General features: G+C 52.1%; 1 protein-coding gene across 2 annotated transcripts in view; it reads right to left on the bottom strand.

The window, feature by feature from the left end:
* ELMO1 (engulfment and cell motility 1) overlaps positions 1-19489 on the bottom strand; it is a 401111-nt gene that overhangs the window by 13355 nt on the left and 368267 nt on the right. For both annotated transcript variants that reach the window (XM_008147245.3, XM_008147253.3), the window contains 3 exons: positions 6869-7032; positions 3692-3804; positions 633-740 (listed from right to left, as the gene is read on the bottom strand). In XM_008147245.3, coding sequence (XP_008145467.1) covers positions 633-740; positions 3692-3804; positions 6869-7032 — 385 coding nt within the window. The remainder of the gene's footprint in view (positions 1-632; positions 741-3691; positions 3805-6868; positions 7033-19489) is intronic.

Here is a 19489-nt window from a genome sequence, read left to right as displayed (position 1 = left end):
AGAAATAGCAAATAAATACAAATAGTATGTATTTCAGGGAATATTTCGAAAACAGTAACATGCAGATCACTGTAAACCCCCTAAGTGTCTGTGTTACGTCTTCGGAGAAGTTGGGAAACAGAGGCAGAGAGTACCTTTTCTAGACAAGGGGCTTAAATGCGACAGCCATCTCTGTGCAGTCTCAAGGCTGTGCTTAGATGCTGCCTCCTCCGGGAAGCCCTCTTTGATTACTGCAGCATCCTTGGGTCTGCCCTTAGCTTTGCATCAGATTAAGGGATACAGGAACTATAATAAGTAAAGGTGGGCGGCGGCGTCATGATCATTTCCGATCAGCAGGAAAGGACAATGGGCGGGATCGGTGCACACCGCTCCTGCTCCCTGAAGCGGCGCCGGGTAAGTCACGTGAAAGCGGACTGGACCCCAGGTTCACACCCTCTTCCGCCTTCCCTCCCTGTGCAGTCCCCCGCCTGAATCCACGAAGGTCCTGTGCTTCACGAGGACGCCCAGGCGGTGGCTTACGGTGGCTTATGTGGGTGGATGGCCAGCTTTTCTGCATGGTATTTAGTGACCAGGAAACGAGCAGCGCCCCCTTGCGCCCCCTCCCCTCCGGCCGCCCGCGGGTGGGCACTTACGCTTGTCCTGCAGGGAGTCGTGGGGCACCTCCCCCTGGGGACTCTCCTCCAGGTCTCCGTAGTGCAGGACCTTGTGGTTGGGGGACAGCCGGCAATACCAGAACTTGTCTGAGGAGGAGACACAAAGAGGAACAGGTAAGGGGCCCGGGTCCCCGACAGGCCCGACAAAACACGCATCTCCTGACAGCACCGCCTGGAGGACACGCCAGTCCTCCGATCGGGATGCTTCGGAAAGGAGCGGATCCTAAGTTCCTGATGGCGACCAGGGCGGGCGGTGGGAACATCCGTTCCCCCGCCGGGAAGCAGGGACGGGGACTCAGGGCGGAAAAGCAGGAGCAGAGCAGGTCCCTGGGGCAACGTCTTCTTCCGTCCAGAAACCACCAGAGCAGAGGGGCTATGTATCAGGCTCCGGGAGGCAAGGCAACCACCTTCCTTGCAAAGTTGCCGTCGATGTTCGTTCCAAGAACATGCAGAAGGCTGCCGAGCTCGACCTTAGCAATAGCTGACGTTCGGCTGATGGGTTTCCTCCGGCCGGAGGCTCACGTGCTCTTGACCTAACCTCGCAGCCCAGCCCTTCTCTTGTCCCACGTAAGCTCCCCTCTCTGTCTACCACTAAAATGCCGGAGGGAGAAAGGCACCCTGCAGCGCTGCTGTGAGCGATGTGCCTGCGCCTCCCCGTCGGAGAGGAAGTCGGACGGATGGCAAAGGGGCTGAGAAGGCTTGGAGGTGCTTTGACTCCTGAGAATCACAGGCTGGTGCTCCGCCAGGGTCTTCCGCGGGGTAACGGCTGGCGTCCTGCGCTCTGGGAAGACTGTGGCACCCCACGGGTTATGGGTTATGTCTGCCTGGAAGGGAGAGCGGCCCTAGGGAAAGGCAGAGGCGCCAGCTCGGACCAGCACCGCGCCCACTCGTGGGGAGACAGTGTCAGCGTCAGCCGCCTGTGGCAGCTTGATTTGCAGTTTCTCTGATGGTAAGAAAAATGTGTGTTTTCTTTTCAAAACCCAGCCTGATGTTACCAGTCCCTCAGTCCCTCTGGGCAATGAACGAGTGGCCTGTGTCACTGAAGGCAACGAGAAGCAGCGAGAACACTGCCAAAGGCTGTTCACCAGCATTTAAAGGGAAACCAGGAGCACTACAGAGGCCTCCCAGTCAACTAGGAATTTAGTACCTTAATAGCCACCTCTTCATTCCCCAAACTCCAAAACTAATACATGGAGAATTCTCTCTCTCTCTCTCTCTTCTCACTCTCTCTCTCTCTCTCTCTCTATCTCTCTCTCTCTCTCTCTCTCTCTTCCTTCTCTCTCTCTCTCTCCCCCCCATCTCTCTTCCTATCTCTTTCCATATCTCTATCCCTATCCCTATCCCTATCCCATCTCTATCTCCATCTCTCTGAAGGATCAGAGGGAAAAGCTGGTTTCAAAACACACAAGCCTGGGAAGCAGGTCTCCAGGGCTGATTAAAGCTGTTCTCAGAGTCACGTGGCTCATTATGGAGCTCATCACCACTATGATACTAATTCCTGCGGTCACGTGCGACAGACCTTCCTGCGAGGATGGGAATGCTCTGTGTCTGCTCCATCTAGGGGATGAAAGGAACTGTACATTTTATTGAATGTTAATGAACTTGGCCACAGGCGGCTCCATGAACAGGGCCGCTGACTGTCTGTCTTCACCATCCAGGCTGAGAGGAGTTGGGGCTGGCTCCGGGTCCTCAGGGGAGAGGACCACAGTGAAGAAGAGCTGCCAGTGTTGAGTGCGACAGGCTGGCCAGTTCAGGGAGGCACGGGGCCCAGCAAGAACCGAGTCCTGATCCCCTCTGCCGTGGACTCAGCCGACAGCTCCGTCCTGGGTGCGGAGGCCACCGCTGGCTGCTGGCCCCGGGGCCCTGCGAGTCCTGTGTGTGGGAGGCAGCGGGGACACTTCTTCTCGGATTTTGGATCCCTCATAGGTTAGCTGAAAATGTGGAGTCTTCAGCAGGTGGTCCACTGGCTGCCCAAGGCCGAACCTTTCCAAGTCACCCAGCGGGAGGGACCCAACACTATTTTCAAGGGAGCTGTCACCTTTCAGGTGATGAGAGACAGATTTCCCTCTGAGCGCAGTGACCGAGACAGCTGAAGGGCAGGCCACGGGAAGGTCACCCTGCCTGCAGGTCCTCCTCGCGTCACGGCCATTCTTCAGAGGGAGAGTCCTGTGTTTTGATTCAGAACGCTGCCTCCCTGGAGGCTGCTGTCTCCCTTCACAGCAGAAGATGACCCCAGAACCCCAAGTCCTTCTCCAGGTGGTTTGGCCTCACCAATGCTTTGGAGTCCCATAGACCTGGGGGACACACTTGGCCCTGACACACCAGCTATGGAGTTTCATACAAATTATAAAAACCTTAGGGCCTGGCTGGTGTGGCTCAGAGGTTGAGCACTGACCTATGAACCAGGAGGTCACAGTTCGATTCCTGGTCAGGGCACATGCCTGGGTTGTGGGCTTGATCCCCACTGTGGGGCATGTAGGAGGTAGCCGATCCATGATTCTCTCTCATCATTGATGTTTCTATCCCTCTCCCTCTCCCTTCCTCTCTGAAATCAGTAAAAAAATATATATAAAAACAAAAGTAAGGGCCCCGGAGCTGCTGGGCATCCCTGCTCTTCTGTGACTGGGCGACGTGCTTACACCTCAGTACCTTGGTTCCCGTATCTGTAAACTGGGTGCCACCCCCGTAGCTCCTTCATAGGGTTACTGTGAGGATGAAATTCCTGAATGTAAGTTACACCACAGCCAGCACGTGGTAGTCTCTCAATCAACACACGGTCGTTATTGCTGAACCACAGCAAACTGGTATTACGTTGTTATTAAAAATGGTATTACGTGGCCCAGAAGGGCTCTTCAGCTCCATGGATCCTCTGGAATTCTGGACTTCGGTTCTCCCTGGGCGTGCACAGGGTGTCAGAACTCACAGGGACGTGATTCCTGTCCGAGTTCAGTGCTGCATGGCCTCCCCTAAACCAGCGCCACGCCCCTGGGACTCCCCGGGGGCAGGTCCCGGGTGTGGCGCAGCCCCAGGCACCATACCTTGCCTTCGCCTGGAGTTGAGTTTCCTGAAGCAGGTCCCTTCCACGAGGCGGTTCAGGCGCTGCTGCTTGATCAGCTCCAAGATTTCTGGCTGAATCTTCTCCTTGAGCTCCCTGTGAAAATAGACACGTTCCACAGCGGGCCTGGGGGACAGGGCTTTGTGGGCGGGGGGGAGGGGGGGAGGGAGGGAGGCAAGGAAGGCAGCGGGGGAAGGCGTGCAGCTGCATGTTTTCATGAACATCCCGATGGCCCCCAGGCTGGGCTTTGGAGACTCATCTGCGAAGGCGTATCTGCTACAATAACACCGCGGATCCTCTGACATTTACAGAATCCCCCCAAAGCACTGGCCACCTGAGTGATGTTTTTCCAGACCAGTGTCCTGAGAAATGTCTCCTCTTGTTTTACAAAGACACACATAAACTTCTGCACAAAGCGCGCAGCTTCGCTGGGCATATAAATCTCTGGTCACGTCCGCCCTCGCCCCAAGTCGGTCTCAGAGACGACATTGGTGACCTGACCCAACAGGGACATCGGCCACGGCCCGATGACTATTCCACAGCAAACGCCGAGCCTGGGCAAACTCGGAACCATGTTTTGCTTTCGGGTCTGTCGCTGGCAAATGGGAATGATGCATCGTCCAGGGTTCTAGCCCAGAGAGACTGGGATGGAGCTGACATGAATTAAGGGGTATCTACATCCTGTCTCTGGCTAACATAATGTCATTTCCTTCTACATGCACTGGGCTGTGAGGATATCGTGACAGAGTTTAATGGATTTTTAAATCTATTTTTTAGGAACAGAGATCTTTTTATCATGGGGCAGTTCATCGAGCTGCTCCAGTGGAAACTGGGCAGGGAGACCCAGAGCCCAGCGCTCGGGGTGGTGCTGAAAGTAGTGATTAGAACGCAGACCTAGAACTCAGAAGGCTGGGCCTTCACTCTAGGCTCTGCCCAAGGTGAGCCTTTCATGTAGCCCATCTAAGCCTCAGTTTCCTCACCTGTAAAATGGGGATATGAGTGCCTCTCCTGGGACACTGCTGTGACTCCCAAAGGAGACAGTGTGCGTGCTAGGTAGCACTGAGTTTGCTTAGATCATGTTCCCCAAACCCTCCGTGTTCGACAGGAGCTGAGGCTCACTCACCGTGACCCGGGGCTTGCTCTGAACCGCGGGGGACCTGTCCTCTGAGGTGCTCCCTTCCCAGGCAGGGAGGGCGCAGTGTCCCTGGCTCTGGTTTTGACAAATATTCCTCTCGTTCTATCTAAAGGCCTCGTAAATCAATCAAAGGAGGAGGAGGAAAAGAGGAAGGGCCCGGCTGGTGTGGCTCAGTGGCTGAGCATTGACCTATGAACCAGGAGGTCATGGTTCCATTCCCGGTCAGGGCCCATGCCCAGGTTGCGGGATCGATCCTCAGGAGCGGGTGTGCAGGAGGCAGCCAGTCAATGATTCTCTCATCACCGATGTTTCCATCTCTCTCTCCCTCTCCCTTCCTCTCTGAAATCAATAAAAAGGTATTTTTTTAGAAAAGAGGTAGGCAAAAGAGAGTGTGAAGAGCAATTCCAAGTCTAGCACTGTGACAACTCCAGGCCGAGGCCCAAGGAGGCAGACAGACAGGCAGACAGACAGACGGCACCCCTAGGCTGGTGGGATTCCCTCCTGGACCTGGTTGCCCTTGAGCTGCTCCCCAGTGTTCATCGAGAGCAGAGGTTGGCAAACTTGCTCTGTCAAAGGCCAGAGAGTAAATCCTGCAGCTTCGTGGCCACATCCTGTCTGTGCAGCTACTGGACTTAACTGCGAGGTCAAGGGTCAAGGGAAAGCAGTGGCGGGTGTCACTGAGGTTTCCCAAAGACACTTGGGCGGCATTCCGCTCCCCTGCTGCCCGACCTCATCCCACGCAAGCCTGCAGCTCTGCGGCTCCTAAAGGTGACGTGGGGTTGGAAAAGGAACGCCAAGGCTTGGCTACTGTCTTTTCAGACCCGTGCGCCTTTTAGAATGCATCTTAATCTTGCACTTGGCAAAGGGACTCTGTGAGGTAGACGAGCATGAGCTGAGGGATCAGCGGGCTGGGCTTCAAGTCCTGGTCCCCCGCTTGCTAAGAGAGGCCTCAGCTGCCGAGACTACATCCTGGTCCTTGATGGGACGAGACCTGCTTATCTCACAGGGACGTGAGCAACCAAAACAGAGGTGCTTTGCGACTTGCCAAGCTTTAGAAATGTCAGATATAGAAGAGCCAGTAACAGAAAGAGAGGCAGGAAGAACAAGAATCAGAAACAGAGAGACAGGGAGACAGAGACAGAACGAGAGAGAGAGAGAGAGAGAGGTTTAAGACAGCTTCCCAGTGACACCTATGCTATGAGTTGGCTTCACACGAAGCTTAGAAGCAGCTGTGTCCAGCAGAGTGAGCACAAGCATCAAGCACTTCCTTACCCTCCCGGCCCCTTGCCTTTCCCTACAAATGACAAGGCACCCAACCCGCCTAGCTCTTAGAAAGGGACAAGGGAAGACACGCGGGCCAGTTCTCAGAAAAGGCGAAGCAAACCCGACAGCCTTCGCGTCTAAGGTTCAGCACATCTTCCAGATGGAGAACCTGAAATGGAGCGACTGCTGCTGGTGGCTTGGATGCCAAGTCCTGTAAAGAGGGGCCCTGCCTCTCTGCCTCGGGCCTGCGGTTGACAGTCACAAGGGAAATGTGATGCCGAGCGGAGCCAACAGGCAGGGAGGAGGTGGATCTCGCCTCTCCGGCTCCCCAGCCCTCCCACGCACGCTGCTTGAGTGACATTGCTTTAATTAGCATGGGCCTCACTCTGGCTGGGCCAGCGCATCTTGCCACTCAAAGGCACCTCCAAAGAATGTAGCTTCATGGGCAACAAAGTTTGCTCCCGCGTGGTAGAAAGGTCCCCAGTGTTTTAGCTACACATCCTTAGAGGGCTCACCCGTCACTGGGCCACTTCCTGGTTTAGATCCTTCGACCAGCACCTGCCCACCTCCCGCTCAGCCCAGCCTGCCCAGCCTGCCCAGGGGGCTGCTCGGACTCCACGGCTGGACTGAGACCTTTCGGAACGTCTCTCGTTGGCCTCCCACAAAGAGCTCCCAGCGCAGCCCGGCTGTGTGAGAGACCTTCACCCCAGAAATGGCCCGTCAGAGCCCTGGGGGAGGTGGGGGGGGGAGGTGGTAACTTACAAAATCGGGCGAGACTGGAAGTCCTCCTGGTTCATCCTCTCGGACTGGCGGATTTTCAGGATCTCGGTGTAGCTCAGGTTCTGCAGTTTGCTCTTGAACTGGTCCAGGGAGCTAGGCTTGGTTGTAAGAGCTCTCATTACCTGCTCCTTCACCACCTGCATTACCTGGAGGTTAAAGGAAGACCATGATGTTCTGGGGTTGACCTTGTCCACTCAGAAAAGTCTCCAGCTAACAGCTCCCTGCCTCTGTGAACCCCTTTGCGTGCACTCTCAGCCCAGACGTGAGCACGCTTTTCCAGAACCCACTCCCACTGCGCACAGCTCCCACGCTCTTCTGTCTCTTTGGAGCCACGGGGAGGAGCTGGGCTGGAGCTGGGGGCAGAGGGGCTTGGTGTGGGAGGAGCTACTGCACCAACACTATACACAACGCACATTCAAGAACGAACGCGGTCCAAGCAACAGCCAGACGTCGGCACGCACATTGTTTTTCTCCAGGAGAAAATCGCGGAGACACAGTGACCTGGAAGTTCGGTTGGCGTCAACTCATGTGAATATGAACCGATACCCACCACCCCGCCCCTCCCAGATGTTATCCCCATTAGTGAAGGCCTGAGTGTTCATACAAATGATGCTTTTGGATCGTACAAATGCCTCTTTGAGGTCTATTATATTAGAATAGACATATCCCACTAGAAGCCTCAAGAAAAAAGAGAATTACCTGGTAATTTGTGCCTCAGGACAGACTTGGCCCATACAGAGGCAATGACCCAATTACCCACTGCCTCTGTTCATGTGGATCCACCTTCCTCAGGAGGCATGCAGCGGGCAAGGCCAGCAGACACACAGGCAGAGTCTGCAATGAGGGGCTGCTGCTTTTTTTTTTTTTTTTTTTTTTGACTCTCCACTACAGCTGAGAACAACTGCTACTGTGGATCAGGAACCGCTATGCGCCGTATATGGTGGTAGGTGCTTTATATATGCTCCCTCTTTAAATCCACTAAGGTCCAGGAGGTAGTCATTATCATGATTCCATTTACATATAAAGAAACAAAGGCTTCGAAAGAAACATGAAGTGACTAGTTCAAAATCATACAGCTGGTTGGGAGGTGGGTGCGCTGGGATTTAGAACCAGGCTGGTCAATACTCCACTATCCTGCTGCCCGGGGGTGGCTTCGTAACTTCGTAAAAGACAAAATCCCAAGTGCAGGTCCACTACATGCTAGGTTCCGTGCCAGGCCCTGTGCCGCTTACCGCCTCAGTGAGAGGAGGTGTTATTACCACTATTTTAAAGGCAGAGAAACCGACAGGGAGAAAGGCTGAGGACTTGTCCAGGGTCGCAGATACCTAGCTGCATTCTAAGACACCAATAGCCCAATATGGGGGACACAGCACAAACTTCATCACGTGAACCGTCCCGGTTCACCCTCTGTCACTATAAATGCGACCCCAGCCCACTCCTGATGCTCCCTGTTCATTCACTAATTCCTGTATGGTAATGACCCTGTCACTGCCCACTGACAGTCCCACCATGATGCCATCTGCATGAAGTCTTATTGTCACAGAGGTGACCATTTACAACACGCAGATACTGTGGCAAACCGGAACTTCCAATCTGCCTGGCTGCTAGGCGATGGCAACATCCCCCCCTCAGCACACAGCGGGCAGCTCACATGTGCTCCCAACACGGACAGCTCCTCCCCTCTGTAATGGTGCAGGTGGCTAGCTGGCTGCTAGCTTTCTTTCTCTAAGGGTACGTCTCTCCTATTCACCCAAGGACTGTCCAGTGGTCTGAAGGGTGTAAGGGGCGCTGGGGGGCAGACCAGGAAAGTGAATCTTCCTTGGCAGCAACACTAAAACCTATTACCCATCAGGCCAAAGTATGCCCACAGGCCCATGAGTCCCCTAACCCAGGGGTGCCAGGTATCTGCCCTCTTTCGTTATCTGCATACCCATTGCTAACATGCCCCTCCCCTCCCCCCCACTCCCAGGAATCCCTTGTCAACTGAAAAGGGCTCTACTGAGGGTAAGATGAGTCATAGGTATCTAAAAGGATAAAAAAAAAAACCAAACAATTTTCCAGTGCCATCAGCCCTCATTTGGCCTTATAATCTTTAGGAATCCAAGGCCATAGTAAGAATGCCCTCCACAAGGCCACAGGCATTTCCATAGGGGCTTTCTGGGAGGGGATATCTTATCCCCAAAATGAACCTAATGGCAGAAACCCCAGGAAGCTACAGCAGACAACTTGAGAGATGACAGGCCTGTCTCACTCACTCGTGGCTGCTTTCCCAGTAGGTACCACCGCTCTCAGAGGAGCTGCATGCCGCACCCGTCCTGTGCTGTGGCTGCTGAGACAGCCGTGCAGGGCGGGCATCAAGGCAGCTCGCCTCCAGACCTGCCTCCTGAGTTTCCAGGCCACGGCTGGCTCGCTGCCTGAGCCCAACACAGCTGGTCAACAGCTTACATGAACTGAACGGTATTGATAGAAGCTCTTCACAGAAATTTTCTCGAGAAGCATTATTTCTGAAGCCAACACCGTAGACATTACTGAGTCCTTATCGTGCGTCTACACTGGGAATTCAAAGGTGACTAGAGTATGGCCCCTGCCCTCTGTGAACTCGTGGTCTAACAAGTGAGCCAGACACGGGCAAAGCTCATTACAGCAGGAGCGAGGGCGTGATGGATAAGACGGACTGACAGGCTCGCTCGGCAGGTGGGGAGGCTTTTGGGGAAAAAGACATCATCTGGTTTTACAGGAAGAACGAATGTCCAACGATGAGGAAACAGATGAATCATCTGGACACGTCTACACATTAGCCACGTCGAACCTGGGCTGCATCGGAACCGGAACCATTTACATAATCATCGTGTCATGTCCCCAGCACAATGGCATGAGGAACACTTCCAGCTGACCTTCCACCAATCGGTTTCTTTTTTTTTTTCACTCAAGCAAAACGCTAAGTTTGGGACTCTTCACAAAGTCTGAAATTGTGACCATCTTAGATCATGCGCTTTGTATGGTGGCCGATCTACTCCAGGCTGATCTACGACCCTTGGCTGTTTCCTGTGCGGGGCACCTCGCACGCTGCCCCGTTTCCCATTCAGAGAAACTCAGAGTTGGGCCAAGGACATGATTATCGTCTCCCAATGTCATCTGACCCCCTGGTGGGAGGTAGGACATATCACGGAAGTAAAGATCCAGTGGTTAGAATACCAGAAACAAAAAAGTGATTTTTAAATAAAATCAGGTTAAAGTTGGGAGAGTTTTAAAGGCATCTCCACTTCCCACATTTTCCAGATGGGGAAATGGAAGCTCAAATCGCCAGGGGATCCCCTACTTAATGTGTTTCTTTAAGGGACTGTCACAGAAATGACAATCACCAGACCACCGTCCACTAGCCACCATGGTCCTACCACTGACCAATCAGCATCCTTCCCCATGCTTTTCTGACTGGGCTGGAGGCGGAGCTGAAGCAAGCTCTTTCCCCTCCAACTGAGAACTAGGTGTCCCGTAATCTGCGGGACAGCGGGAGATAATGATCGCTGTCAAGAGAATCAGCCAGAGGAAAGGTATGTGTGCCTGTAGGAGTGTTCATAACGGTGAAGCCATATTCACCCACAACGTCGGTCCAACCCTGGCATTGGGTGGTTTGAACAGGATTCTTATCACTTGCAACAAGAAGTCCCTACAAGTACAATGAAGGCCAAGAGGACACAAGCTTGTGGGGCTGTGGCTGCCCAGAGCCAGGAGAACGAGAAGGAAGCTGGGTAGAGAGAGCACTGCTACTGCCGTGAGAAATAACTTGAGAAAATCATCGCTCTATTCTCATGGTTGTCCCTTTGCATGGAAATGATGATAATCCCCCAGGCAGCTCCTACTTATAGCTTGTGCTTAAAACCCACTGTAAGAACGTCCTTCCTCTAGCTTTATGCTTTGATCCCTGCTATGTGCAAGGATCCGTAAGTGGGACGATCCTTTATGTTCCCTGCAATCTCTTACACTTCAGTTTGAAGACAATAGAGACCGTTTGCTCAGAGCAGGTTGATAGGATCCCAGGGGAAGGGATGCCAATGGTGAGGGTGCAGCACAGAACAGAGGTTTGCTAGAAGCAAGACTGGCTTCATCCACTTTATTCACAGTTCTGCTTGGCTGGGGCCCCAAGAAGCTCTCTGGTCGCTCGCTGTGCCAAGGAGAATGACCCCAGCAAGAGATGTCACCGATTTTTTAAGAAGACCAAACAGTTATCTAGGTCAAACATTCTTCTCTTCCTTTGCAAAGCATCCTCTACCGGAGCTACAGTTCATGGCATGAGACCGCTGTTAATGCTCCACAGGTGTGATGTACTAGTAAACCAAGACTCTCACACCCACCGTCCTGAACTCTGTCCTCTTTGGAAAATACCAGACCTTTTATCATTGTTTGCAAAGCCCACGGACGGACGATGTTGCAGAGGCATCAGCAGATCAATGAACTTGAAAGGTCTTAGCATAGCGTGTGCTTCGCCACAGACATCAAAGAAGCTGTGCTCTTAAGCTTTGCACTCGCTGTTGGAACTGACTGATCATTTCACCAACATCTGCGCGGCGCCTGCGGTGCGTTTCTGGGGTTCTCCTAGCACGTGTCCTCTGAGTCAACGTCACATGTTACAGAAGGAGCCAGGGTCCCACAGGACCTGTGCTTTAAATGGAGAAAACCTCCGGTCTCCTTAGAAGACGGGGTGAAAGGTGTAAGTGCGGGGATCCCTGAATAGCATCAAGCATGCTGGTCCGCGGGGCATTGGTCAGGATGCTCAAGTGCCTGACATAGAACAGTGTAGAGTGCATGCAGGCAGCCCTCCACGCTGTGTTTCAACAGCCTGTCCAGGGGATTCGGATGCGTGCTCAAGTGGGAGAACCCCCGATCTCAGCCAACGTCCAGCAGCACCTCTGAGCCCTCAGTGACTGAGCATCTCAGTGACTCTTGTCACATCACTAGAGAGGAGTCAGGGTCGTTATTAGCACACCTGTCACCCAACCTCAGTTGTAAACCCCCAGAGGGCAGGAACTGTTTCTTATTTGTGGACCATAGTGCTTAATACAGAATTTTCCAGACTGTAATAATGATTGATATGTTCAATGCCAAAGATGCCTTGGCTCCCACTTAGCATCTCTAGAATAAACAAGTACATCATTACAGAATCATCTGATCGGTTTACAAAGCCTCCATGTGGGGTCTTAGGGTTCCAGTGGTCGCTTCAGAGGGTAGTCTGAAGCTGAGCGGAGGGTCTGGAGAAGCCACCGCAGCAACTGCTACTGAGCATGTCCATTAACGGGGATTTCAATGGACCCAATCCGTGGTGCCCAGGAAACAGATTTGTCTTCCTAATGCAGAAAAAAGGCTGTCCTGGGGAAGACAGATACCGGCACAGCCCAGCTTAGAGATGAGGCCTGCGGGAGAGATTTCACTGCTGGGCTCCAGGACTGGGCCATTTTTCTTCCCAGGAATGTTCCTTACACAAAACAAAATGACTGGCAGCTCCCGAGGACCAACACATTGGAGGGATCCCGCCTGGAGAGTGGGCCTGGGAAGAAAGAGCCCGAGTGCTCATGCGTAGGCAGGACTTTCCGGAGGCCGGGAGTACTTTTGGGGGGGCTACTCTCCAAGGTTAGGAGCGGGGAGATGGGCCTTGCCCAGCAAAAGTAGGAGAAGTTCAGGTAAAAACTGATGACTCATCTGCCAGGGACAGTTCTTGTCCCAGACGCGGCTGTTAGCATCCCCCACCCGCTTCCCGCCCAGAGGACTTAAAAATTAGGACAACTTGCCTGGTCGGTGTGGCTCAGTGGTTGAATGTCCACCTATAGACCAGGAGGTCACAGTTCGATTCCCGATCAGAGCACATGCCCAGGTTGTGGGCTTGATCCCCAGTGTGGGGCATGCAGGAGGAAGCCAGTCAATGATTCTCTCTCGTCATTGATGTTTCTATCTCTCGCTCCCTCTCCCTTCCTCTCTGAAATCAATAAAAGTCTATTTTAAAAAATTAGGACAACTTCTGGAAACTAAAGATGGTTTTACTTTGTAGTCTCGCCACAGTTGGGGTGTCAACTGCCAAGGCCAGTCCCTGTAAGGGAGAGATTTTGCTGAGTGGTGTCCAGTGTGTTAAATGAAAAGGAGAGAAAAATGAAAGGGCTCCGTGGGCCCGAGGAGCAGCATCTAGGTCTTCTGTATTTATTGGGGGGTGGGTGGCAGACTCCTTTAAGGGCCATCCGGTGTCTGCCGCAATGGCTCAGCTCTGCCGTGGTGGTCGGAAAGTGGGAAAGTGGCTACAGACAGGGTATCGAACGGGCGTGGCTGTGTTCCAATTAAACTTGATTTAAACAAGCGGCTGGACTTGGCCTGCTGGGGTGGTGTGCCAACCCCTGCTGTGGAGGAGACAGGCCTGGCTTTAGGGTTGGGCAACACTCACGTCAAAGTCCCTCCGTCCCTCAGCTGGGCACTCTGTCCAGCTTCTGGGAACCTGTGTCCTTCGCTCCAGAGCGAAGGTGACCACCTTCAGTCAGGGCTCGGAGATGCAGAGCATTACCCTGACGCATCATACCCACCATCAGGAGGCTCCCTGTGAACCACCGCCCGAAGGACCTCTGTCTGAGGACAAAAGTGCTTCTTGCAGCATGAAAACAACCTCATGACCACGGAGGTGCTCAGAACAGGCGCAGGGCAGGTCACAATTATATTTAAGCTGCACCGAGCAGAACTGATTCCAACAGAGGGAAGCGTGATTTTTTATGAAGCAGCATTCTCAGCGATGCTGCTGAATGGCTGCCGAGCCTTGCAGGTACTTCCCCGCTCCCTCCTGCCATACCTCCTGCTGGGGAAGGGGGGGATGGTGATCAGTGCCTGCCCCAATGGCACCAGATCGCTCTCCAGGGCCCTGTGGGGTCAGGCTGAATGTAAAGGAACTGAAACTGTTGGGAAATCACAGAGGCTCAGCTCAGCAGGGTGCAACCTCCAGCCCCCTCTCCATTGCAGCATGTCCTCAAGGCACAGATGCATTCCAAACATTTTGTTTATTAACAAATGCAAAAGAGCTCCTCTGTGTTTCACAAAGGATAGGACTGGACATGGCTAGCAGTTATAAGGAGAACTCTCCAGCCATTTAACTGCTCCTGCCTGTTTCTCTGGCGGGTCTTTCACAGCCTTCTGAGCCCTGAGCTCCCGTGGGCATCTGTCTGAGGGGGTGACGATGAGCTCACTCAGAGCCAAAGGCCAGTGCTGCCTGTGACGTGGGCAGGAAGGCCACTGTAACCGTTCCTCTCTAAGATGGCATTTCTGAACCCAGAAAATCTAGCTTGTGCATCTCATCCAAGCCAAGATTACCCAAAGGCTGACAGGAGAACAGGTCACTGCAGGCTTAGCGTCTGGAATGCCAACTGCTGATCTCATGGCCCGTTCTCTGGGCACCAGATCGCTGATGATCGTAAATCAGCTCGCAGTTATATCAGGCCTTTGGAAAACTATGTACCAATGATCAAAATCATGGGACCACGTGGGCTTGGGGACCTGCGTGTCCATCAAAGTTGGGGATTTTGCTCCGAGGGTCTCAGTTTTCAGGGGTGGTGTGATGTGGACTCCCTTTTGGAATATCTGTTTCTCCCACCTACTTCCTGTCATTGTCACTGCCCCCTCTCTGGACCCCTGCTCCACCACTTATCCTGGTCACCCAACAGTTTCTGACTTCAACTCCACCCCCTGAAGCCCCTCTTCAGAGAGGCTGGGTTATCTTCAAAATGCAAATCTCATCACATCATTCACTTGCTCAGCCCCAAACACGTATCCATATGTTCACTGCAACATGATTCATGGCAGCCACGACATGGAAACAACCCAAGTGTCTGACTGATGACCGGATCAAGAAAATGTGGCACATATACATAATGGAATATACTCAGCCATAAGAAAGGATGGAATACTGTCTTGGTGACAACATGGACAGATCTTTGAGAGCATCATGCTAAGTGAAACAAGTCAGATGGAAAAGAACAAGAATTATGTGATTTCACTTCTATGTGGGATGTAAAGCAGAAAGCAACAAACGAATGAACCAAACTCATAGACACAGACAACAGTGTGCTGATTACAAGAGGGGAAGGGGGTGGGGGGAGGATGAAGAGGGTAAAGGGCATCAAATACATGGTGACAGAGGGAGACTAGAGTCTGCGTGGTGAGTACACACACAATGCAATATGCAGATGATGAGTCCTAGAGCTGTACACTTGAAACCTACTTAACCTTACTGACCAATGCCAACCCAATACACTTAAGTTAAAAGACCCCACGGTGGTCCAGCACTGCCTACAGGTGAAGACCAGCCTCTCTACTGTGACCACCTGGGCCCTGGAGGCGGCTTTCCACCTTCCCCTCTAGCACCGCCTCCCCCTCGGCCCTGCCCCTTACGCTCCATGATCTGACCACACGAAGATGATCAATGATCTGAACTCCGCCCTGTTTCTTTCTTTGTGTTCTTCCTTCCGCCTGTGACTGACACCCTCCCTATAATACCTGCTCATTCTTCAAGTTGAGACATCCTTCCCTGACCTGCTGCCCACCCCAAAGTTGGTGTTATTGCCACCTACCATCCCATCATAGGATTGTACCACAACGTCATGCATGGTGTCCTCTTGTTTACGATGAGATAATAGAGTATGCACAATCCAATCATGCCCTAGTTATTGAGAAAACATCCATTTGTGAGTGGTGGACTCATCACATGATTGAAAAAAACAGCCTCAGAAATCAGTTATTCTCAACCCTCGGTCTACAATAAACTTGAACTTGTGCCTTTGCTTGGCTTCACCCCTAGAGACTGGTCCCTGTGGTCTGGAATGGGTTCTGGACGCTGACCATGTTTCACAAAGCCCCCCAGGGAACACTGACCGATGCTGGGGCTGAGGGCTCCCCGTCTACACGAGGAGGTGCCAGAAGGTAGGAAGGAGTAGTATCTGCTCCACTCCAGGAAGAGAGAGAAGGGACACGCTCCCTTCCCCACAAAACCCAGTGCAGCTGGGGGCCGAGGAGCTGAGACCTCAGCTTGTCACCACCCTCGGACCCCCACGTACCAGTGGTGGCCTGGACAGGATGCCTGCTCTCACCTGGGACAGTCAGAAAGAAGGCCAGGAGACTGTGTCCACTCGAAGCATGTTGGCCAGGTCCCTGAGAAGCCACTGCCCCTGGGGGCCAGACCACTTTCCCTGAGCTGCTTCCCACCAAGGCAGTCACTATGGTGAGGACATCTGCCTACCTGGACGTCCTCGGGTAGGGACCTGCTTTAGCAAAGGCAGCACCATCTTCCCATTGAGCCCCAATGCCTTGGGCCACAATCAGCATCGCTGTTCCCAGACACAGGCCCGCAGCCGACATGCCAGTGCTGAATGGGCGAGCCTGGGTGTGGCGGCATCCAGACGGGCCTGGGGAGCCCAGCAGAGGACCGCTAGAGAGAGTATGAAAGGTGACTTCAAACCGACCCTGAGAGCAGAGCAGACGGCCCTGGAGCAGCTAGGAAGGAAGGAGATGCTCAGCACCGCCACTCCTTGCTGGAGAGCGTCCCCTGGATTTTAGCGGCTGATAGAATCAGATGGCAGAGGGAGTGGTGCCCAGGTGGCTTTGAGATCTTGACAATCTGATCATAATCCACAATGAGAGCTTTGAAGGCTTAGCCCCCCCAAGTAGCTCATTATACAACGCCTGACCCAGTGGTTTGCGGGCTGGCTGGGTGAAGATCAATGGTATGGAGACAACATCCCTCTCACTGCCTTCAGCATCTGCAGGGAGGTCAAGCCCGGAGAGGAGATGGGAAAGGTGAGGTTTGGGCTCCCTGCCTTCTCTCTGCAGCCTGCTATAGCTGCCTGCTCCTCACCAGGCATTTTAATTTAAGGTTCAAGGCATCTTTATGGCCAATAAAAAACCCAAAAACCTGTCTACCAGCAATTCATCTTAAAATCAATTAGGGCCGGGACTGCTGAAGATCAATGGGTATGGAGACAACATCCCTCTCACTGTCTTCAGCATCTGCAGGGAGGTCAGGCCCGGAGAGGAGTTGGGAAGGGTGAGGTTTGGGCTCGCTACCCGCTCTCTGCAGCCCGCCCTTGAGGGGAGAGGCCAAGAGCTGTCTGACCAAGCTTCCTTTCCCCACCGAACAGGGAGCCTAACTAACACAGCCAACAGCCTAGGCCAGTGGTCGGCAAACTCATTAGTCACCAGAGCCAAATATCTACAGTACAATGATTGAAATTTCTTTTGAGAGCCGAATTTTTTAAACTTAAACTTCTAATGCCACTTCTTCAAAACAGACTCGCCCAGGCCGTGGTATTTTGTGGAAGAGCCACACTCAAGGGGCCAAAGAGCCGCATGTGGCTCACGAGCCGCGGTTTGCCGACCACTGGCCTAGGCTCACTGGTGAGTTCATCGAAGGCCCTGGGCGACCACAGGAAGCGCCTCTCTCAGTGTCTGAAGAAGCCGGCCTCCAGCAAGCGAAGTCTGGGCAAATCACACTAGTGGTTGGCATTTAATCCACAGCTTGGAATAACCAACAGGTCAAGCAAGTCAATCAAAATATGTGAGCGTGTGTGGTGAGAGAGGCAGAGACACACGGGGCTGGTTTTCTTGCAAAGAAGTTGAAAAACTCTTCCAAAAGGGCTCAGTAGGAATGGGGGGAAATGGCTACAAATGTTTAATAATTATGCTACTGTTGGTTTTCTAAAGCTAGCTCATCAAACTTAGCCATACTTTGCCAAGCATGGGTGAGGAAAGCAATGTCCTTCGCAAATTCTCTGAAAGTTATAAAGAAGGAGCTTCTTGCTGGGCAAGTCCCCCAAACTGGGGTCGTCATGAAGATGCTGTTCTCCTGCAGCTATGGCTGACTATGTGGGGTGGAAGTGGGGGCGGACTGACTCTTGGGCGAGATCCCCAAAAGCAGGGGAGGAATTTCACTGGAGAAGTAACAGCCTGAAAGGATTTCTGTTTTTTAGGAGATACAATCATGATGCCAAAAAATACGGTGCTGAAGGAATCGAAGTTCCCTACTGTCTCTGTTGATGGGCGAATGACATCCACAGATTTCCTTAAACACTGCGGGCTGTTTACCAACAAGGCTGAGATCGACTCAATACCCCGCCTCATGCTTCATTGGTAAGACTTGAAAAAAACCAGTGAATGGTAACTATCTGCTCACATTTGATCTCTCCCAGTGTGTCCCAACCTCTATGGATGGTGGGATTTTACCCAATTCATCTGTCTATGTGTCCAGCATCTAATACCAGTTTCATACATATTTATAGAGTGAACAATTGAACTAAAAGGAAAATGGACAGAAAAATATCAGTGAGCACAGGTAAATCAGCCTCAAATTACTCTAAAATTAGTCACTATTAAGAAATAAATGAAATGTCTACTGTTTCACATGGAAGGGGAAACCCTAAACCCACACATTTAGGTCTCCCAGCATGCTTTGCATAAGCTATTAAACAGTGACAAATGAAATGAGACAACCTGCCCCAGTGGAAGAGAGACTGGATAAACTTCTCGTAAGCAGACTGCTCAGGCAAGACCAGGGGGAATACGGGTGGGAGAGGCAAGATCTGGCTCCTAGAAATTAGCTCTACTGCCAGACAAGACAACTCAGGAGAAATTAGAATCACTGCTGGAGCAGGTCACTGCGGAAGGGCAGGGCCGCCAACATGAGCTCGTTGGTGATGGTGTTTAGCAGACAGACTGGGCAGGGAGATGGCCACACACTGGGACTTAAAACTGAGCAGAGTCCACTGCTCTACACTCTGATATACACAGGGAAGGACTGTTCTTGCCGCTCTCCTCCAAATATTTTCCTTTGAGTAGTTATCCAACCAGCATTGTGGTACTTGAAATGGAGAACTCTGTGTTGAGAAATTTGGCATCGTGGTATGCATTTTAATTTCTAAATCAACTCACAGTCAACAGACTATCTTAAGGGTAACTATGTTTTGATTTTTTAAATTTGATCTAAGAGATTGCCAATGCCTGGTATTGCCTTCGATGTGTTAGAAGTACATATTCAAGCCTGCATGAGCTCAGCTAACATTGATCAGGCATCTCATAGGCGATAATCACTGGGTAAATGCTGGCAACACAAAGAGCCAGACCCAGAGCTCACCCTCAGGAAGCTCAAGGTCAGTGAGGGGGAGGAGGTTGTAAACAAACAGTAACACTAGATCTTAGTAAGTGCTTTTATGGGCATGGCTGCCAATATAACTCGAGGACAGGGAAAACAAAGTGATTATTAAGCACAGCACGGATTTTTATGCATACAGATATAGTTCTATTCCTACCCCATTGCTTCAACGACTGCGCTCCTCACAGTGTACTGAAATTATGTAATCACTACCGGCTCCCAGTAGGCGCTTGAGTCCTTTGAAAGAAGAGACTATACCTTATCTTTTTATCACTGGTGGATTTTATAGTGTCTCGTACCTGGAAAATGTCCCCCTCAGTCCAGTAAACCGAAGGTCAACGAGATTTTATTTTCAAGTTACATGTTAAAATATGGTTTCTGGGGAGTCTTATAATGGCGGGGGTCAAATGCCTGTGATAATTTTCAGCAGAGGGAAAGAGAGG

The sequence above is a fragment of the Eptesicus fuscus genome, chromosome 14 (assembly GCF_027574615.1).
Source record: "Eptesicus fuscus isolate TK198812 chromosome 14, DD_ASM_mEF_20220401, whole genome shotgun sequence".
NCBI lineage: Eukaryota > Metazoa > Chordata > Mammalia > Chiroptera > Vespertilionidae > Eptesicus > Eptesicus fuscus.
Note: the sequence above shows the minus strand (reverse complement) of the source record. Positions and strands in the feature narration are given on the sequence as shown.